At 40.4% G+C, this 22857-nt stretch overlaps 1 protein-coding gene across 1 annotated transcript in view; it reads right to left on the bottom strand.

The window, feature by feature from the left end:
- Positions 1-22857, bottom strand: part of PTPRN2 (protein tyrosine phosphatase, receptor type N2) — a 648263-nt gene that overhangs the window by 558976 nt on the left and 66430 nt on the right. The window contains exon 3 of the mRNA XM_012812959.1: positions 682-784. Coding sequence (XP_012668413.1) covers positions 682-784 — 103 coding nt within the window. The remainder of the gene's footprint in view (positions 1-681; positions 785-22857) is intronic.

Below are 22857 nucleotides of genomic sequence, written 5' to 3'. Positions count from 1 at the left end.
CAGTTGGATGAGAGTTTTCCAAACTGCATATGGAAGCAACACACTGTATCCTATGATAGAATTAATGTACACAATTATGATCTAATAAAAAAAAATGAAAAATAGCACAATGCCTCTAGAATCAGACAACCGCAGTTTTCCTGCTGTGGTTTGTCTTTGGACTAATCTTTCAGCTTCACAACCTCAAGTTCCTCACTTACAGGAACAGGCAGAACCACAGAGTTCACGGAGAGGAGAAATGAGAAGACACAGATCAAAATACTTAGCCCAGAAGAGGCTGCTATGGTTTGGGAAAGGGGAAGCCAAAGATTTCATGACTTAATTCTGCATTTGTGCTAAAGCAAACAAAATTTCTTCCTGAGAAATGAGAGTTCTTGACTTCTGAAGAGGCAGGATGTTTGCAAGGGTGTCGTGGGAGAGGCGGGGAGACCCCAGGGACACAAATGTCTCTTGAGGAATATGGCACCTTATTGGAAGATCCCCCCAAAACCTTCCCTCATGGGCTGGGGTGCATGGAGAAAAGGAAGCACCAAGCTCTTCCTAATAGACACCTCAACTTCCTGAAACTTCTATACCAGAAAGATGGGGAGTGCTTTGCTACATTAAAACAAATAAAAGTCAATGGCTGATGGGTGTAGGTTGTGGCCCAGGAGTACAGGGAGGGAATGAGTCCACACTTACCTGGCTTGTGTGGAGGCTTCAGGATGCCGTGGGTAGGTTTTGGGGAGGTTTGCAAGCTCCTGGGCCATCACATACTGTGTATACGCATCCTGCCATGTGAGACCTGAGGGGGAAAAATTGCAAAAACCATCACTGACTTAGAAGTGCAGGCAAAGCTCCTGCTCCCACCTCACCAGGAATGGCCTTTCAGCAGCAAGCTGGTGGTGTCATCCACAAACCCAGGCTCCTTCTCCTGAGTATCAGTAAGATCTTCTGCTTATAAATCCCAGCATTCTGAAACTAGTAAACCAGAAAGATAACTGACGATTTCTACACTTTACAAATATAGGCGTTGTGGGTGCTGGCTGTGGCTGATGGTAAGGAGCTTCCTCCTGAGTACTTCTGCAAGAAGAGAGATTTCCATCCAGTGGGGAAGGTGGAAGCTTTGGGGCCCAAACCCAAAGCCCCCCCCCCACCCACTGGACGCACACATTCACCCCCTACTCACCCGCCACCTCCACCTGCTGGCCACCACATCTTGGGAGACTTGCTCTTCCTAACCCATCTTGTGTAACAGCCAACACTTGGATTGGAATAAGGGGTATTGTTACTGTGAAAGCAATTACCAGGGGCTTAATGCACTGTATCTGGGAGCCAATTACATCATGTTTATGCTCAAATGTTATGACAAAGAGCTTTCTAACAAGGGTGAAGTAGTTATGAAGGCAAAATCCATGTGATTATGCATTAATTACATGCACTGTGGATCACATGATAATTATGCTCAGAATTACCAAATAACTCCCAAGAATAATTATTATGCAATTTGTACATTTTAGATCTTATGGTAACACTTTAGCACTCAGAACTACCCCATGTAATTATCCATAATTATCTAATCACTAAATATCATGTAATTACAGAGATATATTTTTATGCCTTGTACAAAAACACATTACCAAAATCTTCAAATCAGGATGGCTCTGTGCCTGTGCGTGTGTGTGCATGTGTGTATGATTTGAGGAAGTCCAGAACCTACTGGGGAGCACGCATTCTGGATGGAATTAAAGGAAGAGTTCAGTAGGTATAGGCTACTTTCATGAACAGACTTGAGTGTTTTCTTCAAACACAAGTGTAAAATTTTTTAAAGTTTAAAGATAGCAAGATTCAAACAGTTGGAATATTTCTAAACCTCAAGACTCAGTGGTATTACCCAAAGTGGAAGCTGATGGGCAAATTCATCTGACATTCATCCCAACTTGCTTAAAGCAGCTCTTTCACATAAGGTTTAAAGAACAGGTCCCTGCAGGCAGCACCAGGCCCCACAGTCATGGGTGCCCTAACTCAGGCTTATGTGTTTTCATAACCAGCAAGTCTACTCCATCTGCCAGAGCAACTTAAAGTCACCCTCTCTGCAATGTCTGTTCATCACTCCATTCCCAGGAGCATTTTCATTCAAAAGCACATTTGCAATGTTAGTATAATACCCAGCAGTGTGGATTTAGAAAATAGGTGTATTTCAGCCATGCCATTACTGAAAGGATGTCCCAAATATCAATATTTATCAAGAAACAGCAAATCAAACACAAAGGGAAATTCTCATGAAGAAAATTTAGTTTTAATATTTAAATAACTGAAATTCGGTATTTCTCATCTACAGGACACAAAAATCTGAGCTATGTCAATTCTGAGGTCTGTGGTAAGGGCCCAGCCCCTCTAGAACAGAAGAAGGCCACTTTGGGTAGCACAGGGATGGCTTTTGCTCCAGGCCAGGCTTCTGGGCTTTCCTAGAAGTGGAAAGGTATAGTGTTTAGGATGTCAAAAATCAAAGGAATGCATGGAACAGAGGATGTAGACATTCTTTAAGGCACATCCTGGAGGGAAAACCCTAGGAGAAAGAAAAGGCTTCCAGAAAGGTGGAGAAGACACAGGATCCCATATTCCTTGACCAAAATAAGCCAGCAGCTCTGAGCACAAGGAAAGCAAGCACCAGACTTAGGAGGGCAGGTGCAATTGGAGCACAGGAGGCAGCATGCACTGCCTGGATTGTCTCTGCCTCACCCACCCTAGAGATAGAGGTGAGGAAGCCACCCAGAGACACAGATGCAGACAGAAATGCCCCAACCAAGGCTGCCTTTCTCTAGGCAAAGGGCAAGGAGAGCAGCACCTCAGAAAGACAAAACACATTTTAGAAAAAAAGACCAAGATTCCAGCCAACACCGCAGACAGAAGTACCCACTCCCCTGGCCAGGAGAGGCCATGTTGGGGCTAGACATCCTCTTTCATTAAGCTGTGATGAAGCACTCCCAGCCCCACGAGGTAAAGTCAGAGAAAGCCCACTGGAGACCCAGAACTTCTCTACTGGCTAAATACCCCCCAACAGTGTCTGGAGACTGAGGATTGGCACCCTGCTGGAGGTAGCAAGGTACAGGTAGCGTGGACAGGGTAGCATGGACCTCTGTCTCCATCTGTCTATGACAAGGAGGTACCCCCACTCCTTACCCTGAGCAGCCTCATAAAAAGCCAGTAGAATGCAAAGTCTAAATTAGATGCAGTGTCTCATGATATGATATAAAAATGTCTGGGCTCAATTGGAACTCATTGGTCACACCAAGAACATGGAAGGTCACAAACTGAACAGAAAGAAGCATCCACAGATACCACCCCTGGAGGCAGAGATGCCCAGGTTGTCTGACAAATGCTTCAGGGAGCAATTATGAACACACGTGAAACAGATGAAAACACAGTCTTGGTAAACAAACAATGTAAATAAAACCCAAATGGAAATACATATTATAACAAAAATACAATGAACAAATAAACAGCTCAGAGAATGCAGATGATAGAAGGACAGGGAGATTGGGGAACAATCAGTGAACTGGAGAAAGAGCAATCAGAGTTGCTCAATCTCAACAACAGACAGAAAATAGTTTAAGGAAAAAAAAGGTGGTGCCTGTAGCTCAAGCGGCTAAGGTACCAGCCACATATGCCAGAGCTGGTGGGTTCGAATTCAGCCCTGGCCTGCCAAACAATGACAACAACAACCAAAAAATAGCCAGGTATTGTGGCGGGTTCTTGTAGTCCCAGCTACTTGGGAGGCTGAGGCAAGAGAATCGCTTAAGCAAGAGTTTGAGACTGCTGTGAGCAATGATGCCCGAGCATTCTACCCAGGGTGATAGCTTGAGGCTCTGTCTCAAAATAAATAAATAAATAAAAGAGTCTCAAGGATGGTGGGGCTGTAACCCAAGATCCACTTTTCATGTTAGGAGGGTCTCAAAGGAGAGGAGAGAGAAGACAGGTCTGAAAAGGTTATCAGAGAAATAATGGCTGAAATTTTCTTGGCAAGAAACATAAATCTAAAAATTTAAGAAGCTGAGTTCATTCCAAACAGAATAAACCCAAATCTCCACCAAGACATATAGTAATTAAGATTCTGAAAACCTACAAAGAAAAAATCTTGATAGCAGCCAGAGAAAAATGACACCTACAAGGGAAACTCAATTCAAATGATAGAGGATTTCTCATCAGAAAACTTGGAGGCCACGAAGAAACAGAAATGTTTTTCCAGTGCAGAATCCTGCAAATCTATCCATCCAGATATCCAGCTAAAATATCTTTCAGGAATGAGAGAAAACTCAGACATTCTCAGATGAAGGACAAATGAGTCTCACCAAAAGACCAGCTCTGGAAGAATGACTAAATCAGCCTCTCTAAGTGTAAAGGAAATGCAGAAGAATGAACCTCAGCATATCATGAGAGAAAGAACACAGCAAGCTATACATGGGCAAGGCATCTTCCCGTGGGTCTCAGGTTTGACGGGGAGCCAAGTGACACGGCCTAAAGTCCTTCTAAACACACATAGAGAAAATCTGTGAACAATTATATTATAAGTGAAGGAGGCAAGTAAAGTGTCATAAAGGAAGATAAAGTTCCTATGCTTCATCCAAACTGGTAAAATGACAAAACCAGCAAACTGCAATGCATGTATACTTAATGTTGTATCTAGAGCAACCATGAATGAAAGCTATCAAGGACATACACTTATAAACACTGTAGATAAGTTGAGATGGATTTTTAAAAATGTTAAAGTGACTCACAGGAAGTAATGGGGGAAAAAAACAAAAAATAGAGAACAAGTAGGAAGCAAGAATAAAATGAGAGATTTTAGTACTAATATATCAATAATTGTGTTAAACATAAAAGGGCTAAATATACACCAAAGAAAATATAGACACTGACTGTCTTTTTAAAAAAGACTTAACTGCATGCTATCTATATGAAGTTCACTTCAAATATAACGCTATTGCAAGAATAAAAGTAAAAATACAGGGAAAACATTATGCATTATGTAAGCATTAATCAATGGACAGCAGCAATGCCCATGTTAATATCAGATGGTTTAATATTCAGAGTAAAGGAAATTATCAACAGACAAAAAGGGTCAGTCACCCAAGAGAACCCTGCTATCCCAGGTATATAGGCACCAAACAAGAGCTGCAAAATGTGTGAAGCAGAAACTGACAGACCTAAAGGAGAAAAAGATAAATTTACAATTATAATTGGAGGTTTCAAAATCACATTCTTAGCAACTAAAAGAACTAGACAGAAATCAACAAAGATAGACAAGAATTCAACAATATCATCAATCGATAGGATCTACTAAATACTCATGGAACATTCTACCCAACAAGAGCTCACAGAGCACAAACCACGATAGAGCTAATTCTAGGCTGTAAAACAAACCTCAATAAAATTAAAATCATTCAGAGAGTGTTCCCAGCCACAGTGGAGTCTAGTTAGAAATCAACAGCAGAAAGATAAAAAGAAAATCTCCAAACACTTGAAAATTAAAACACACAATTATAAATAATTGTGGTCAAAGAAAAGCCAGAGAATACATTAAACTTAATGAACATTAAAATACAATACAGCAGACCTCCATAGTTAACCACCTTCTTAAGCTGATCCAATTTTCATAGACCAGACAGGCACCACATGTACCTATCAGTACAGGAGGCCTGGTTTCCTGTGTTGACCACCTCCCTGTGTTGACCAGTTTGTTACAGTCCCTTGAGTGGTCAAATTTCAGAGGTTCAAAGGTGTATCAAAATTTATTGCACACAGTTAAAATGTAAAATTTTTAACACTAAATCCTTACATTAAGAAAAAGGAAAAGTCTCAAATAACCTAAGTTCCCACATCAAAAATCTACAAAAAGTAGGGCAAAATAAACCCAAAGCAAATAGAAAAAAAGGAAATAATAAAGAAATCAATAAAATTAAAATTAAAGTCAGAGAAAAGAAAGAAAATCAATGACAGGGAGAGCTGATCACTTGAAAAGATCAGTGAAATTGACAAACTTCTAGTGAGACTGACAAAGAAAACAAAAGAGAAGCTATAAATTACCAACATAATTAATGACACAGGGAGTATCGCCACGGACCTGGAAGACATCAAAGGATAATAAGGGAGTGAACATTTCTACACATGTACACTTGGCAACAAAAATGAAATGGAGCAATTCCTTGAAAAACACAAATTACCCCAATTCTTCAATATGAAAGAAATGATTTAAATAGTCCTATAACTTTTAAGGAACTTGAACAAATAATTAAAGCTCTACCCAAAAGAAATATCCAAGCCCAGATGGTGAATTCTAAAACATCTAAAGAAGAATTAATACAAAGTCTACATAATCTCTTTCAGAAAACAGAAAAGGGAGAAGTAGTTCCTAATTTACTTCATGTAGCTAATACTCACTTGATACCAAAAGCAGACAAATATAGTAAAAAAGAAAAAAAGAGAAATCTGCAGAACAACATCCCTTATAAATGCAAACATAAAAATAATTTAGAAAGTATTAGCAAATAAAACCTGGTAATAAATAAAAGAATTATACATCATAGGGTATATGGAGTATTCCAGGAGTGAAAGGTGGGTTTACTATTCTAAAACAACATTAATATGATGCAATCTATCATATTCATAGGCTATAAAAGAAATCAATCATATGATCATAGTAATCAATGAAGAAAAACCATTTAAAAATCAATACCCATTCACAATTGCAACCTTCAGAAAAATAGAAATCAAGGGGAATTTTATCAAGTTGATAATGAACATCTACAAAACCCCTATATCTAACATTATACTTAAAGGTGAGTAACTAAAATTTTCCACTGATGATCAGCAATATGGCAAGGCTGTCCACTCTTACTCAGCATTGGGCTGGGAGTTCCAGCCAGTACAAAGGGGAAAAATAAGGAATAAAAGGCACATGAGATAGAAGAAGTCGAACTGTATCTACTTCCATAAGATATGACTGTCTACAGGGAAGTCCCAGAGAATCTGTAAAAGACCTATAGAGCTAATAAAAGAATCCTTTTGCTATATATACCTACTGGCAATGAACATAAGGATATTGAAATTAAAATAAAATACTATTTACAGTCACTTAAAATATACTTAGATTTAAATCTAATAAAACCTATACAGTACATGCATGTTGAAATTTATACAATGGTGAAAAATGTCCAGATATCTAAATAAATGACAGACATACCATGTTCATGGATAAGAATTCTCAGTGTACTAGAATGATGTCAATTCTCCTCATACTAATATAAAAGCTTAACATAATTCCTTTCAAAATGTCAGATTCTTTATAAATATAGACAAGCAATTTAGATAAAATAGCAAAGGAATTAGAGTAGCTGAGACACACTGGAAAAAGAATAAAGTGGGAGGAATGCTGTACACAATTTCAAACCTCACTCTCTAAGTGCAGTAATCAAAACTGTACTACTAGTGGAGGAACAGGCAAAGAAATCATTAAAACAGAACAGAAAAACCAAGGACAGAGCCACATAAATGTGTCCATATAGGCAGAAGGCCTATAAATAAGCCTTCAACACTCCCATTTTGTGAGAGCAAGTTTGAAGTCTTTGGTGAGTTAGAATGTTGAGAGACTTGGGTAGCACTCCCCACGTGGTTCAGGACCTTATCACGTGGAAATGATTTAGTGCCGAGCTTCAGGGAGGCCAAGCTGCAGGCAGTTTTTGGTATAGCACAAGAATCTCCAGACTGCTCCCTAAGATAAATGACTACCTCCAGATGGTGTGTTAAAGGCCAAGCATTCAATCCGCTTACTCCCCTAGAACTTTGTTTTATGGTTTTATTTTATTTTAAGGCTTGAGAATGGCTTCAGATAAGGCCAGTAGAATCGCTAGCTGTTAATTAACAGACTCTCTGACGCTAAGCCCTGCTGGGCCTGTGTCAGGAGGTTTAGATCACTTGTTTACTGATTTATAGTGTGCACATGCAGTATGGTCTATATAACCTTTGTTAGAATGAAGAGCTTTGCTGGATTGCCAGAGCGAGCCTCCAGTCTTCCTATTCAAAATACAATTCCATTGTGGGATTTTATCTCTGCTGTGACACATCACACCCCCCTCCACGCAACATGTCCATGTGATTTTTGACAAAGGAAAACAACTTAATGGTAGAAAAATCACCTTTACAACAAACAGCACTGTGAGGAGACATCTATAGGCAAAATTAGGAGCCTCAAGTGAGAGCTCACAGTTTAAACCAGAAGTAAACCTGGACATAAATGTAAAATGCAAAACTATAAAACTTTTAAGAAGAAAAGAAATGGCAGAAAAACTTTGGAACCTGTGATGAGGCGAAAATGTCTTAGAGTTGACACCACACATCTTACACATACACAAAAAAAATTGATAAACTGTCCTTCATCAAAGTTAAAAACTTTTGCTTTCTAAAAGGTCCTGTTAAGAGGATGAAAAAACAAGTACAGAGTAGAAGAAAATACCTGCAAACCATGTATCTGACAGGGTAGTATCTGGAATATGCACAGAATTCCCAAACTAAACATCAACAAAATTCAGCTAGGAAGTAGGCCAGAGGCATGGACAGACAGTGTGCTAAGAGGACATGCAGGGGTTAGGTACACATGTGAAAACAGGACCACCTCCACCCACCACCAGGGAGATGTAAATTAAAGCCACCAGATGCATCCACACACCTATCGGAATGGCTAAAATGCTGTGTATTTCAGTGACAATATCAAATGCTGGCAAGGATTCAGAGGCAGTGGAACACTCTTACTTACACTTTCGGTGGTAATGTAAAATTATACAGCTGCTCTGAAAAGTAGTTTGACAGTTTATTTAAAAACTAAGCATATATTTATCATAAGGCCCAACAATTGAACCCATACTATTAATCCCAAAGAAATAAAGTCTTCTATTCATACAAACCTTGTATATGGAAGTTAACCACAGTTTTATTTATAGTAGCCCCAGATAGTGGCAAACTATGCTACATCTACTCCATGGCACCACCCAGAAGTGAGAACAGAGCCCTTGGAACACACCACAGCCTGGACAACCGAGCTGCAAGGGAGAAACAAAAGAAGCAGGGACGGTGGACGTCCTGTAACATCTGTGCCACCTGCTTCTGGGCGCCATGCAGGAAGGTGCAGTGTGGGGACAGACATGGCCCCATCTTCTTGTAGCTCACAGTCTAGTGTTGAACTAGTAGGCACGTAATTAGCTAAGGTCCAAGTTGCAGTGTGATAATTATATAACAGATTCACAAGAAAACTTCTCAGTGAGCATATCAGTGAAGACATTAATTTGAGTCGAGAAGTCAAGAAAGCCTTATAGAGGAAAGTGGTGGTTGAACTAAGGTTAAAAAGATGAACTGAGCTCTAACAGACTTAGATGGGCTGGGGGAGAACTCCAGGACAATGGGGGCCATGCAGAGCGCTGGGAACATGTGTGGTGTGGGGCAGTGAGGGCGGGGTCCAGGGCAGGGGCAGGGACGTGGAGAGACTCTGCTGTCACAGGCCAGGAAGGGTGGCACTTCTGTGAGCAGTGGGGGCAGTGACAGCTCTGGAGTGCAACAGAAACAATATCCAGCTGTGTTTTAGGAAGACAAGAGCAACTATAAAAATAATAAAAATGTAAAAATGAGGCAATTCCATTTACTAAGCCAGGCACTGCCCCATTTCCTATTTCAGTGATTTGTTAATGATAAACTGAAGGCAGTGGAGAGGCGGGAAGGGCATTTGATAAGAGTTGTAAAGATAGTTCCTTGAAGAGATGATAGGAACACTAGTGTGGCTAGTGTGAGAACAGACTTGAAAAGACTACCAACCAGGCATAAGGGAGAACAAGGCACCGGCGTCCACTGCAAGGCATGGTGGCTGCGTCACTGGAACACAACAAGAAATATCAGAGGGGGAGGACTAGAAGCAGCACCTTTCTGGGTGGAGAACGCATTTGATCCTCTGCAGGCTGAACCCAGGGGTAAAGGACGTCACCCAGGATGGAGGCCGGTGAGAGATGGGGAAGGGGCTCAAAGCATGGGGGCCTGTGTATCCACACAGTGAATAAATAAGCCAAGGCAAAACATAGCACAGGAAGGACAGTGCCAGCTGCGCACTGGGAGCTGAGAGAGTGGCTTTCAAGAGTGAGCTGTGCGTCCTACCCTGAGACCCAGGAAGACCCTGGGATTCCCTCCTTGCCCAGGACCCCACATTTCAGTCTGTCCTGTTTTGCTATATTTATGCTCCTCTATTTCACTTTTTTCAATTCTGGCTATAACCCTGCAGCTCTTCTGTGATCATTAATGTCTTGCAGCTCCAAACATACAACAGCCGGGCGACAAGCTGCCGCAGAGGCAGAGCCCAGCTGAGGAGCAGACAGGCAGAGCGAGTGTGATGAAGCTGGAGATGCTTGACCACCAAGCCAGGCACCTGTCACCAGCACCCTGGGAGCAGAGTGTGCCCTGATGGAAATGTGAGGGCAGGAGGTCACTGGGAGAGAGGAGGAGAGGAGAAGCCAGAAAAGGGGAAGCCACCAGGTTTGATGAGGATGGGCAAGAAAAGTGAGGAAGAGGTGCTGAGCAGAGAAGCAAAATCGAAAATAAAGAAAGACAGCTCAAGGTCGGGTGCTGAGGAGAAGAGAGTTATCTTTAAGGATGAGGGAGAGGAGTTATCTACTTCAAACCTGATAACACTGGGAGATAAATCAGAGTGACAAGAATCAGAAATGAAATTTTCATGCATTTTATTTTACCCAGGGGATGGCTGCAAACGGGAAGCTGTTTTCAAAATAAGAACATAGTTAGGGTTGAAATGAGACTGAAGAGGGCCCCAAGGGAGGAAGGGAAGACCCCAGGGAGCAAGAGGTGTGTGTGGGGAGGGTGCCATGATCCAGGTTTTATATGGGAAATACATGATTATGTTTTTTAAAAACAAAAATCAAGTGACACTAGAAAGCAATGAAACATCTTCACAGAAGATGACTGTGCAGCTTTACCACCACACCAGGAAAGAGGTAACAATGCTGTAGGTGACCCCAAGCAGAAAGACAACAGGCTGTGTGCACAGAGACATCTTCTTTGTAAGATGGCAAAAAGCAGACTGAAGGGGCAGGTGGGTCCCTTTATCCTCAGAGGAGACAGAGCCACAGGTCAGCCCCTGAGGTGACTCAGTGTGTACCAGGCATGGTTGGGGACCACCATGGAGGCCCCACAATGATATTAAGTCACATTTTCAGAGTCCACAGAAAAATTCAAAGCAGAGTTACAATGTAATTAGGACTTTATTTATACATCATACTGGAACATACACCAGTCAAGACTTTTAAAACAGGTATTCAAAGGTAGTACCATTGTTCATGATATTTTATATGCCTCTTTGAAAATGTTCTCATTGAAAACAGCATGATAACTTGTTTATAGATTGGGATGTAAATAACTTGTTCACCAGCCTAGTACCAAGTAACTTGACACCATTTCCTCACACACCTGTCTTCAAAAAGAAAGTATTCACCATTACTGAGAATGTTCAGGAATTGCGCTATGCTAGGTTATCAAAGGAAGATCCAAAATATTTCCTTTCCAAGGCAAAAGGAAATATTCTCTATGGAAACATTTCATATTCCAGTGCACTTGTTTTCAACTGTCTAGTGTGGGAGACTTCCAGTTCCAAAATACCAGTGTAGAAGCAAGCTGACTTCCCTCCCCTCCACAGAAAACCAAAATATAGACAGAGCTGAGATTATTACCAGCAATATTTGAGAACTCAAATAGAACAAGACAGTTCCTGGGGTCATAAGAACATGGAACATCTCCAAGCAAACTGTAAAAGAGTCAGATGGTCATATCCATGATGCTTCTCCTCCTATCTGGCACCACAGATGCAGAAAACATCCCCCCACTCCTGGTTCCTCCACTGGAGAAAGTGAGATGGAGGTGGACAGCCAGCTTTCCCAGCACCATGGTTCCCTGGCAGGAGACCTGCCCCACCTCAACTCACAGGACACATCAGGAGCCCCTATAGGGAGAAGTACCCCTGGGGACACCAGAGACAAGTGACAGGAGGGAATCCCAGCCCCTGCCCTGGAAACTACGCTGTGGGACTCAGCCAAAGCGGACCCCAAAGCAGAGTGGATGCTGCAGCATGTGTGGGAGGAGGTGTGTCCCCAGCCAGCCTTCCTACATGGCTTGCACATCCCTGTGGGGGAGGTCTCACATCCTGCCAGGCAGTGCTTCGATCAGATGCCAGAGCTGAGGGGAAGCTGGGGTTGAGTCGCCACCTAGTGCCAAAAGGAGGCAGAGCTGTAGCAAGAGATAAAAATTAACAGGTAAATTACAAAGAACCTTTAGGCAAACATGGCCAATAAAAACCCAAAGGAGCCAGACAGAGAAGACTCGAAAAGTTAATCTTTTGATGCAACAATATAGATCACTGTTTTTCAACCTTTTTATCTCACTGCACACTTTAACCTATAGTTAAACTGTGGCTCATTTAAATTATGTTGATCAAAAAACATAAAGAGTAAAGAACATTCTACTGTGCTTTGAACTTCTTGCAAAAATAATTCAATTAATGATCTTAACAAATTTTCATGGCATACTGGTTAAAACCACTGACATAGATGCACATCCACAAAGAAGCAACAGCAAACAGAGGCTCTCCCATGGACGGTAGAGACCAGGGACAAACCCCATGAGACGGTGCCCTGTGAGGCAGCTGACCAAGAATACAAAACTGCAGCATCAAAGAAACTCAGTGATCTCATAGATCAACAAAAAAGAAATTCAGAAATGAATCAGAGAAATTTAAAGAGATTGAAACAATGAAGAAAAATCACACAGTAATTGAAATACATTTTCTTTTTTTTTTTTCTTTTTTTTTTTTATTGAACGGTAACTATGTACATTAATGCTGAAATACATTTTCTTAACTGAAACTTTCTCAACAGAAGAACAGATCAAGCAGAGGAAAGCATCAGTGAGCATGAAGCAAAGCTACTTTAAAATACTCAGAGGGAAAAAAGAAAAAAGAATGAAGAAGAACGAAGACCACCTGTAAGAAATAGAAAACTGCCTCAAAAGACCAAACCTAAGAATTATAAATGTTTAAGAGGAAACTGGGTAAAAACACAGAGTAGGAAGCCTTTTCAGAGAAATTAGAACAGAAAACTTCCCCAAATATGAGAAAGATATAAATATCTTGGTACAGAAATGTCAGAGAATACCAAATAGACTCAACCCAAATCAGACTAATGCAAGGCACATAATAATCAAACTCTCAAAGAATGGACCCTACAAGTAACGAGAAAAGTAGCAAATAACATGTGAAAGAGCTCCAATTCACCTGGCAACATAATTCTTAATGGAAACCATAGCAGGCCAGGAGACAGTGAAAGGATATTTCCAAAGTATTGAAAGAAACAAAAACTATTTCAAAATACAGTATCCAGCAAAGCTTTCCTTCAAATGTGAAAGAGATATAAGTTATTACCAGACTAAGAAAAGCTGAGAGAATTCACATCATAGCCAGATCCATCTTATAAGAAATGTCAAAGGGCATTCCTCAATCCTAACGAAAAAACATTTGAGAGTACAGAGAAAGCATCTAAAGGTAAAAAAAAAAAAAAAAAAAAAAAAGACACTAGTCAAAGTATACAGGCAAAACCAGAATACTCCAGTACTGTAACTATGGTGCGCAATACACACACAACTATAATATAAAGTCTAAAAGACAATCCTATCAAAAACAATCAAGCAACAGAAACCCATAAGAGATAGGTGGTAACTATGGGAGGCTGAGGAGAGGGGATCACTTGAGGCCAGGAGTTCAAGACTGGCTTGAGCAAGAGCAAAAAAGAAAAAGTAGCTGGCCATGCTGATGTGCACCTGTAGTCCCAGCTACTCAAGAAGCTGAGGCAAAAGGATTGCTTGAGCCCAGGAATTTGAGGCTACAGTGAGCTATGATGAGGCCACTGTACTCCAGCCTGGACAACAGAGTGAGACTCTGTCTCAAAAAGAGAGAAACAGAGAGGTAGGTAGTATAAAATATGTAAACTGAGACAAGTCAAAATTGGGGGGAGAGTAAAAGTGTACAGGATTTTGTTTCATTTTTTCTTTGTTTGTATTCTTTGTGATCTAAGGTAAGTTGTCATCTCTTTAAAATAACTTGTTGGTCTATGTGATATTTCTGTAAGCCTCATGGTAACCACAATGCAAAAGTCTGTATTAGTGGGATCAGGCTAAGACGGCAGCTGATTAACAGCTTCCTTGCAACTGGGCACAGTGAGTCCGGGGAGAGGAGACTTCAGGCATCTCTTGCTGGTAGGATCTGCCCAGAAACATCCCTTTGGAGACACAGGGAGTCAGCAAGGGACTTCTGGACCCCACAAAGAGGACAAAAACAGTGGAGAACTGGCAAGTGTTTGTGTGTGTATTCGTTCAGTCTAATCCCGCTGGCAGCTGTAAGTACAGCAGCACTGAGATTGCAAACTGGAAAAGCCTTACCTGTGAGCTGTTTGGGTTTTTTTTTTTGGACTTGGCACTCAGTTGAACTACCTTGGGAAAACTTAGGCAAGAGAGCAGAGGACTTTAAGCATTGTCTAGGGCCCCAGACTGAGCGGCTGAGCCAGACAGAGCTAATAGTGTTCAGCTGTGGGCCGCTCCAAGCCATTGTGGGAGAACTGCCCTGGCAAGCTCCACCCTCAGGGTCGCAGAGCAAGGATCGGGCAGGAGTGAGTAATCTAGTGACTGAGCAGCCTAAAGGTGGGGACTGAGATGCCTTACAGCCTTGGCCCTCAGGGGCATAGTGTGAGATTGGTTTTGGCACACTGGGTAAGTGGATAGCCACTTCAGGAGTGATCCCAGCAACAAGTGCTTTCCCAGGAAAGCTTCTGCTTAGCTCAGGTTGGCAGTTTAAAGTGCCTTTTAAGCGGGCTGAGGAGAAGTTAGGCTCTCCACCCTGCCGGATTTGAGAAATCAGCAGAGGCCTCCAGTCTCCATCTCGTATAGCCATATCAGCATTGTGATTAACAACTCATATCCCAGAAGATCACCTGTTGCCCAGACAATATTCAGAAAGATATATATACTGCTTTGGGGTTTTGTTTGTTTGCTTTGTTTTTGTTTTTTGTTTTTTGCTTTTAATTTCAACATTTTCCCTACAGATTTTTCTTTTCTTTTCTTTCTTCATTTTTCTAGTTTAAATATAACTTTCCATTGTTGCCATTTTTAACAATAAGAACTTCATTTCTGCTAGTGTTTCTACCCTATTATTTGGTTTTTTGTCTAATTTTATCCTGTAAAGTTCTATTTGCTTGTTTTGGTTTGATTTATAGCATTTCTGTCTCTCCTCTCTACTTGGCGGAGGTGGGGTACTGTGTCTGAACAGGCTAGCAAAGAGCTGCTGACCTCAAGGGAACCACCCAACCCGGTACCTGGAGTTTTTAAGGTTGGGTCAAAGTACCCTACTGTACACCTATATTCCTCCTGTCTCCCTATTTTTGTGCCTCTCTTCTTTTTGTTAATATTCCCTTTTACCCGCTCCCTCTCCTTTCTCTCTTTCCTTTCCTTTTCTTTTTCTTTCTCTTTTCTCTTCCTGCTCCTCAATCTTCTCATCCTACTGGTCCTGTACCAGAAGGACTCATTGAAACCCAAGTCCAGAGGCATGGTAACTTAAAGAGCAAGAGGAAGTGAAAGGAAAATTAGGGCAAGGAAGCAGATAAATCACTCATGAGGAAGACCCAGCAGAAAAATCCTGACAACATGAAAAACCAGTCCAGAGCAACCCCCCCCCCCAAGGGACTGGGAGGTAGCTACTGCAGAGGATTCCAACTATAAAGAAATGTTAGAAATGATAGAAAGGGAATTTAGAATACAGATGATGAAAACAATGAAGGAAATGATGGAACTAATTAAGGAAACTGCCGATAAAGTGGAAAATAACCAAAAAGAAATCCAAAAACAGAATCAAATAAGAGATGAATGACATGAAGAATATAGAAAGGATATAGCAGAGCTGAAGGAACTGAAGCAATCAATTAAGGAAATTAAAGATGCAATAGAAAGTATCAACAACAGATTAGACCATGCAGAAGAAAGAATCTCAGAGGTTGAGGACAAAGTTCTTGAGATATCTCAGATAGTTAAAGAGACAGAAAAGAAAAGAGAGAAAGCAGAATGTTCACTGACAGAATTATGGGACTTTATGAAGTGCTCAAACATATGAGTTACAGGTATCCCAGAAGGGGAAGAAGAATGCCCCAGGGGAATGGAAGCCATACTTGAGAATATTATAAATGATATTCCCAAATATCACCAAAGATTCTGACACACTCTTTTCAGAGGAATATCAGACCCCAGGTCACCTCAACTCTAACCAAGCTTCTCCAAGACACATTGTGACGAACCTGTCCAAAGTCAAGACAAAAGAAAAGATTCTTCAAGCTGCCAAGAGTAAGGTCAATTGATCTACAGGGGCAAATCCTTCAGGGTGACTGCAGACTTCTCTAATGAAACTTTTCAAGCAAGAAGGCAATGGTCATCTAACTTCAATCTACTTAAACAGAACAATTTCCAGCCCAGAATTCTATATCCTGCTAAGCTAAGCTTTAAAATTGACAGAGAAATCAAATCATTCACTGATATACAAACATTGAGGAAATTCGCCACAACAAGACCAACTCTACAGGAAATAGTTCAACCCATTCTACACACTGACCATCACAATGGACCAAGAGCAAAGAAAGAACTCTGAAATTAAAGGACAGAACCTAACTTCCACAATGATGCAAAAGATAAAACTAAGCAATGGACTCTCACAAAATAAGATGACTAGAACACTACCACACTTATCAATTATCTCAATAAATGTTAATGGCTTGAATTCCCCTTTGAAGAGGCATAGACTGGCTGACTAGATTAAAAAACACAAGCCATCCATTTGCTGTCTGCAGGAAACACACCTAGCTTCAAAAGACAAATTAAAACTCTGAGTTAAGGATTGGAAGACAATTTTTCAGACAAATGGAATTCAGAAGAAAAGAGGAGTTGCAATCTTATTTTCAGATACATGTGGATTTAAAGCAACTAAAGTCAAAAAAGATAAAGATGGTCACTTTATATTGGTCAAGGGAAAAATACAAGAACACATTTCAATTCTAAATATTTATGCAACCAATTTAAATGCTCCCAGATTCTTGAAACAGACATTACTCAGTCTGAGCAATATGATATCCTATAATACCATAATAACAGGGGACTTTAATACTCCTCTTACAGAGCTGGACAGATCCAGTAAACAGAAATTAAACAAAGATATAAGGGACTTAAATGAGACCCTAGAGCAACTGTACTTGATAGATGCATATAGAACACTCCATCCCAAACATAAAGAATATATATTCTTCCCATTGCCCCATGGAACATCCTCCAAAATTGACCATATCCTAGGACACAAAGCAAACCTCAAAAGAATTGAAATTTTACCTTGTATCTTCTCAGACCCCAAGACACTAAAGGTGGAACTCAACTCCAACAAAAACATTCAACCCCACACAAAGGCATGGAAATTAAACAACCTTCTGTTGAATGACTGTTGGGTACAAAAAGAAATAAAAGAGGAAATCATTAACTTCCTTGAGCATAACAATAATAAAGACACAAGCTACCAAAAGCTGTGGGACTGCAAAAGCAGTTTTGAGAGGAAAATTTATCGCCTTAGATGCCTACATTTGAAAAACAGAAAGAGAGTACATCAACAAACTCACAAGCTATCTTATGGAATTGAAAAAGAAGAACAATCTGAACCTAAACCCAGCAGAAGAAAAGAAATATCCAAAATTAAATCAGAGATCAATGAAATTAAAAACAAAAGAATGATTCAGAAAATTAATGAAACAAGGAGTTGGTTTATTGAAAAAATAAATAAAATAGATAAACCTTTGGCCAGACTAAAAATAAAAAAGTAAAATCTCTAGTAACCTCCATCAGAAATGATAAAGGGGAAATAACAACTAATGCCACAGAGATACAAGAGATCATCTCTGAATACTACCAGAAACTCTATGCTCTGAAATTTGACAATGTGAAGGAAATATATCAATATTTGGAATCATGCCCTCTCCCTAGACTTAGCCAGGAAGAAATAGAGCTCCTGAACAGGCCAATTTCAAGCACTGAGATTAAAGAAACAATAAAAAAAACTTCCAACAAAAAAATGCCCTGGTCCGGATGGCTTCACACCAGAATTCTATCAAACCTTCAAGGAAGAGCTTATTCCTATACTGCAGAAATTATTCCAAAAAAATGAGGAGGAAGGAATCTTCCCTAACACATTCTATGAAGCAAACATCACCCTGATACCAAAACTAGGAAAAGACCCAACTAAAAAAGAGAATTTCAGACCAATTTTACTAATGAATATAGATGCAAAAATTCTCAACAAAATCTTAGCCAATAGATTATATAGGTTATCATCAAAAAAATCATACATCATGATCAAATAGGTTTCTTTCCAGGGATGCAAGGCTGGTTTAACATACACAAGTCCATAAACATTATCCACTGTATTAACAGAAGCAAAAATAAAGACCATATGATCCTCTCACTAGATGCAGAAAAAGCATTCAATAAGATCCAGCATTCTTTTCTAATTAGAACACTGAAGAGTATAGGCATAGGTGGCACATTTCTGAAACTGATCGAAGCTATCTATGACAAACCCACAGCTAATATTTTACTGAATGGAGTAAAACTGAAAGCTTTTTCTCTCCAAACTAGAACCAGACAAGGTTGTCCTCTATCACCATTACTATTCAACATAGTGGTGAAAGTTCTAGCCAATATAATTAGGCAAGACAAGGAAATAACGGGCATCCAAATGGGAGCAGAAGAGGTCAAACTCTTTTTGCTGATGATATGATCTTATACTTAGAGAACCCCAAAGACTCAACCACAAGACTCCTGGAAGTCATCAAAAAATACAGTAAAGTTTCAGGATATAAAATCAATGTCCACAAGTCAGTTGCCTTTGTATACGCCAATAACAGCCAAAATGAGAGGCTAATTAAGGACACAACTCCCTTCACCATAGCTTCAAAGAAAATGAAATACCTAGGAATATACCTAAGGAGATGAAGGACCTCTATAAAGGAAAATTATGAAACCCTAAGAAAGGAAATAGCAGAGCATATTAACAAATGGAAGAACATACCATGCTCATGGCTGGGAAGAATCAACATTGTTAAAATGTCTATACTTCCCAAAGCAATCTACCTATTTAATGACATCCCTATTAAAATACCAACATCGTGCTTTCAAGATTTGGAAAAAATGATTCTGTGTTTTGCATGGAACCAAAAAAAAAAAAAAAAACATATAGCTAAGACAGTTCTTAGTAATAAAAAAAAAGCTGGGGGCATCACTATACCAGATTTTAGGCTGTACTACAAAGCCATAGTGGTCAGGACAGTATGGTACTGGCACAAAAATAGAGACACAGACATTTGTAATCAAATAGATAACCAGGAAATGAAACTAACATCTTAGAACCACCTAATCTTTGATAAACCAAACAAGAACATACCGTGGGGGAAAGACTCCCTATTCAATAAATGGTGCTGGGAGAATTGGATATCCACATATAAAAGACTGAAACTGGACCCACACCTTTCCCCACTCACAAAAATTGATTCAAGATAGATAAAGGACTTAAACTGAAGGCATGAAACAATAAAAATCCTCAAAGAAAGTATAGGAAAAACACTGGAAGATATTGGCCTGGGGAAAGACTCCATGAAGAAGATGGCTAAGGCAACTGCAACAACAACAAAAATAAACAAATGGGACTTAATTAAACTGAAAAGCTTCTGTACAGCTAAGGAGACAACTAAAGCAAACAGACAACCTACATAATGGGAAAGGATATTTGCATATTTTGAATCAGACAAGAGCTTGATAACTAGGATCTATAGAGAACTCAAATTAATCCACATGAAAAAAACAAACAATCCCATATATCAATGGGCAAAAAACATGAATAGAACCTTCTCTAAAGAAGACAGCTGAATGGCTAACAAACATATGAAAAAATGTTCATCATCCCTAATTATTAGAGAAATGCAAATGAAAACCACCCTGAGATACCATCTATACCCAGCAAGAATGGCCCACATCACAAAATCTGAAAACTGCAGATGCTGGCGTGGATGTGGAGAGAAGGGAACACTTTTACATTGCTGGTGGGACTGTAAACTAATACAACCTTTTTGGAAGGAAGTATGGAGATCCCTCAAAGAACTCAAGCAAGACCTCCCGTTTGATCCTGCAATCCCATTATTGCGCATCTACCCAAAAGGAAAAAAATCCTTTTATCATAAGGACACCTGCTCTAGACTGTTTATTGCAGCTCAATTTACAATTGCCAAAATGTGGAAACAGTCTAAATACCCACCAACCCAGGAATGGATTAACAAGCTGTGGTACAGGTAGGTATACCATGGAATACTATTCAGCCATTTTAAAAAATGGAGACTTTAGAGTCTTTGTATTAATATGGATAGAAGTGGAACACATTATTCTCAGTAAAGCATCATAAGAATGGAGAAGCATGAATCCTATGTACTCAATTTTGATATGAGGACAATTGATGACAATTAATGACATGGTGCGGGTAGTGGAAGGGGAGATCAGAGAGAAGAAGGAGGATGGAGGGGTGGGGAAGGAAATAGCAGAGGGAAGGGGGTTGGGTCTTGGTGTGTGCCACACCATTTGGTGGCAAGACATGATTGTAAGAGGGACTTTACCTAACAAATGCAATCAGTGAATCCCCAACAATAAAATTAAAAAAAAAAATCTATATTCGTTACATTTAAAATAAAAAGCAAAGAATTCAAATTCCTACCATAGGAAAGCACTTAAGTACAAAGAAAGAAAGAGTAAGAAAGGAAGAAAGAAAAAGAGGAGTTATACAACAACCAGGAAAACAGGCCACAGGATGGCAGCCATAAGTCCTGGTGTCCTCAGGGAGCGTCAATGGCATCCTTGGCCAGGGGCAGGCTCTGCCCAGGGAAATGAAGGTCAGGGAGCCGGTGTCTCCCTCACTTCAGAGGATCATAGAAGTGTTTTTATTTGAATTCAAAAGTTAAAATATTTTCAATCAGTTCAAACTTTTCAAAACACTGTGTAAGACTGAACAAGTACCAGAACACACACATGTACAAACAGCACACAGTGCACATATCACACATGTGCATACCTCACACTACACACACCACACAGTGCACACAGCACAGTGCACACACTGCACAGAGCATACACCAGACATGTGCATACTACACATTGCACACACCACACAGTGCACACACACCATGTGCATACTATACACTGCACACACCACACATGTGCATACTACACAGTGCACATAGCACACAGCACACACAGCACAGTGCACACACCACACATGTGCATACTATACACTACACACACCACACAGTGCACACACCACACATGTGCATACTACACAGTGCACACACCACACATGTGCACACACCACATAGTGCTCACTGCACACTGCACACACGAAACAGTGCACACACCACACACGTACTTACTAGACATACCACACATGTGCATACTACACACTGCACACATCACACAGTATAACACCACACATGTACTTACTAGACACTGCACATACTACACAGTGCACACACCACACATGTGCATACTATACACTGCACACACCACACAGTACATACACATGTGCTTACTACACACTGCACACACAACACATGTGCATACTACACACTCCACACACCATACATGTGCATACTACACACTTCACACACCACACAGCGCACACACCACACATGTACATATTATACACTGCACACACCAAACAGTACAAACACCACATAGTATACACACCACCCTTGTGGACATACCACACAGTGCATACACCACACATATGCACACACCATACAGTACACACACCACATGTGCATACTACACACTGCACACACCACACGGTATACATAGCACACATGTGCACACACCACACAGTACACACATGTGCTTACTACACACTGTACACACCACACAATGCACACACCACACATATGCATACACCAGACAGTACACACACCACACATGTACACACACCATACAGTACACACACCACACATGTACACACACTATACAGTATACACACCACACATGTACACACACTATACAGTATACACACCACACAGTACACACATGTGCTTACTACACACTGTATACACCATATAGTGCACACACTATACATGTGCATACTACACACTGCACATACTACACAGTGCACACACCACACAGTACACACACCCCACACTGCACACACCACACAGTACTCACACCACATACTGCACACACAACACATGTGCTTACTACACAGCACATACATCAAACATGTGCACACCATACTTTCATACTTTGTCTATAGACACCCCCAGCTTCACCACCAGGTGGCATTCACTCATTCACAAATTCAGCAAACACAAAGAATGCATTACCCAGTGACCCAGACATAGCTAGACCCCTCCTAAGCTTTAATACTCATATGCATTTACAATGTATTACTTATCGAAGTAAAATGTAATAGATGAATTCTTGAATGGAGCACTATAAGTCAACTCAAAATGTTTTGTGGTCATTGAAGTATCTACAAAAATACTATAGCAAAGAAAATGCACAAACTGTCACGATAAGGTAGACAACAGGCCCATCACTGGGGTCTATGGTGTGGTCACCACCTACACATCTCCGGGAGGCATCAATGTGTATTTTATCTTTTTTTTTTTTTTTTTTTTTTTTTTT

The sequence above is a fragment of the Otolemur garnettii genome, unplaced genomic scaffold (assembly GCF_000181295.1).
Source record: "Otolemur garnettii isolate 467f Iridium unplaced genomic scaffold, OtoGar3 scaffold00235, whole genome shotgun sequence".
In the NCBI taxonomy this organism is placed as follows: Eukaryota; Metazoa; Chordata; class Mammalia; order Primates; family Galagidae; genus Otolemur; species Otolemur garnettii.
This window is presented reverse-complemented; position numbering and strand designations above follow the sequence as displayed.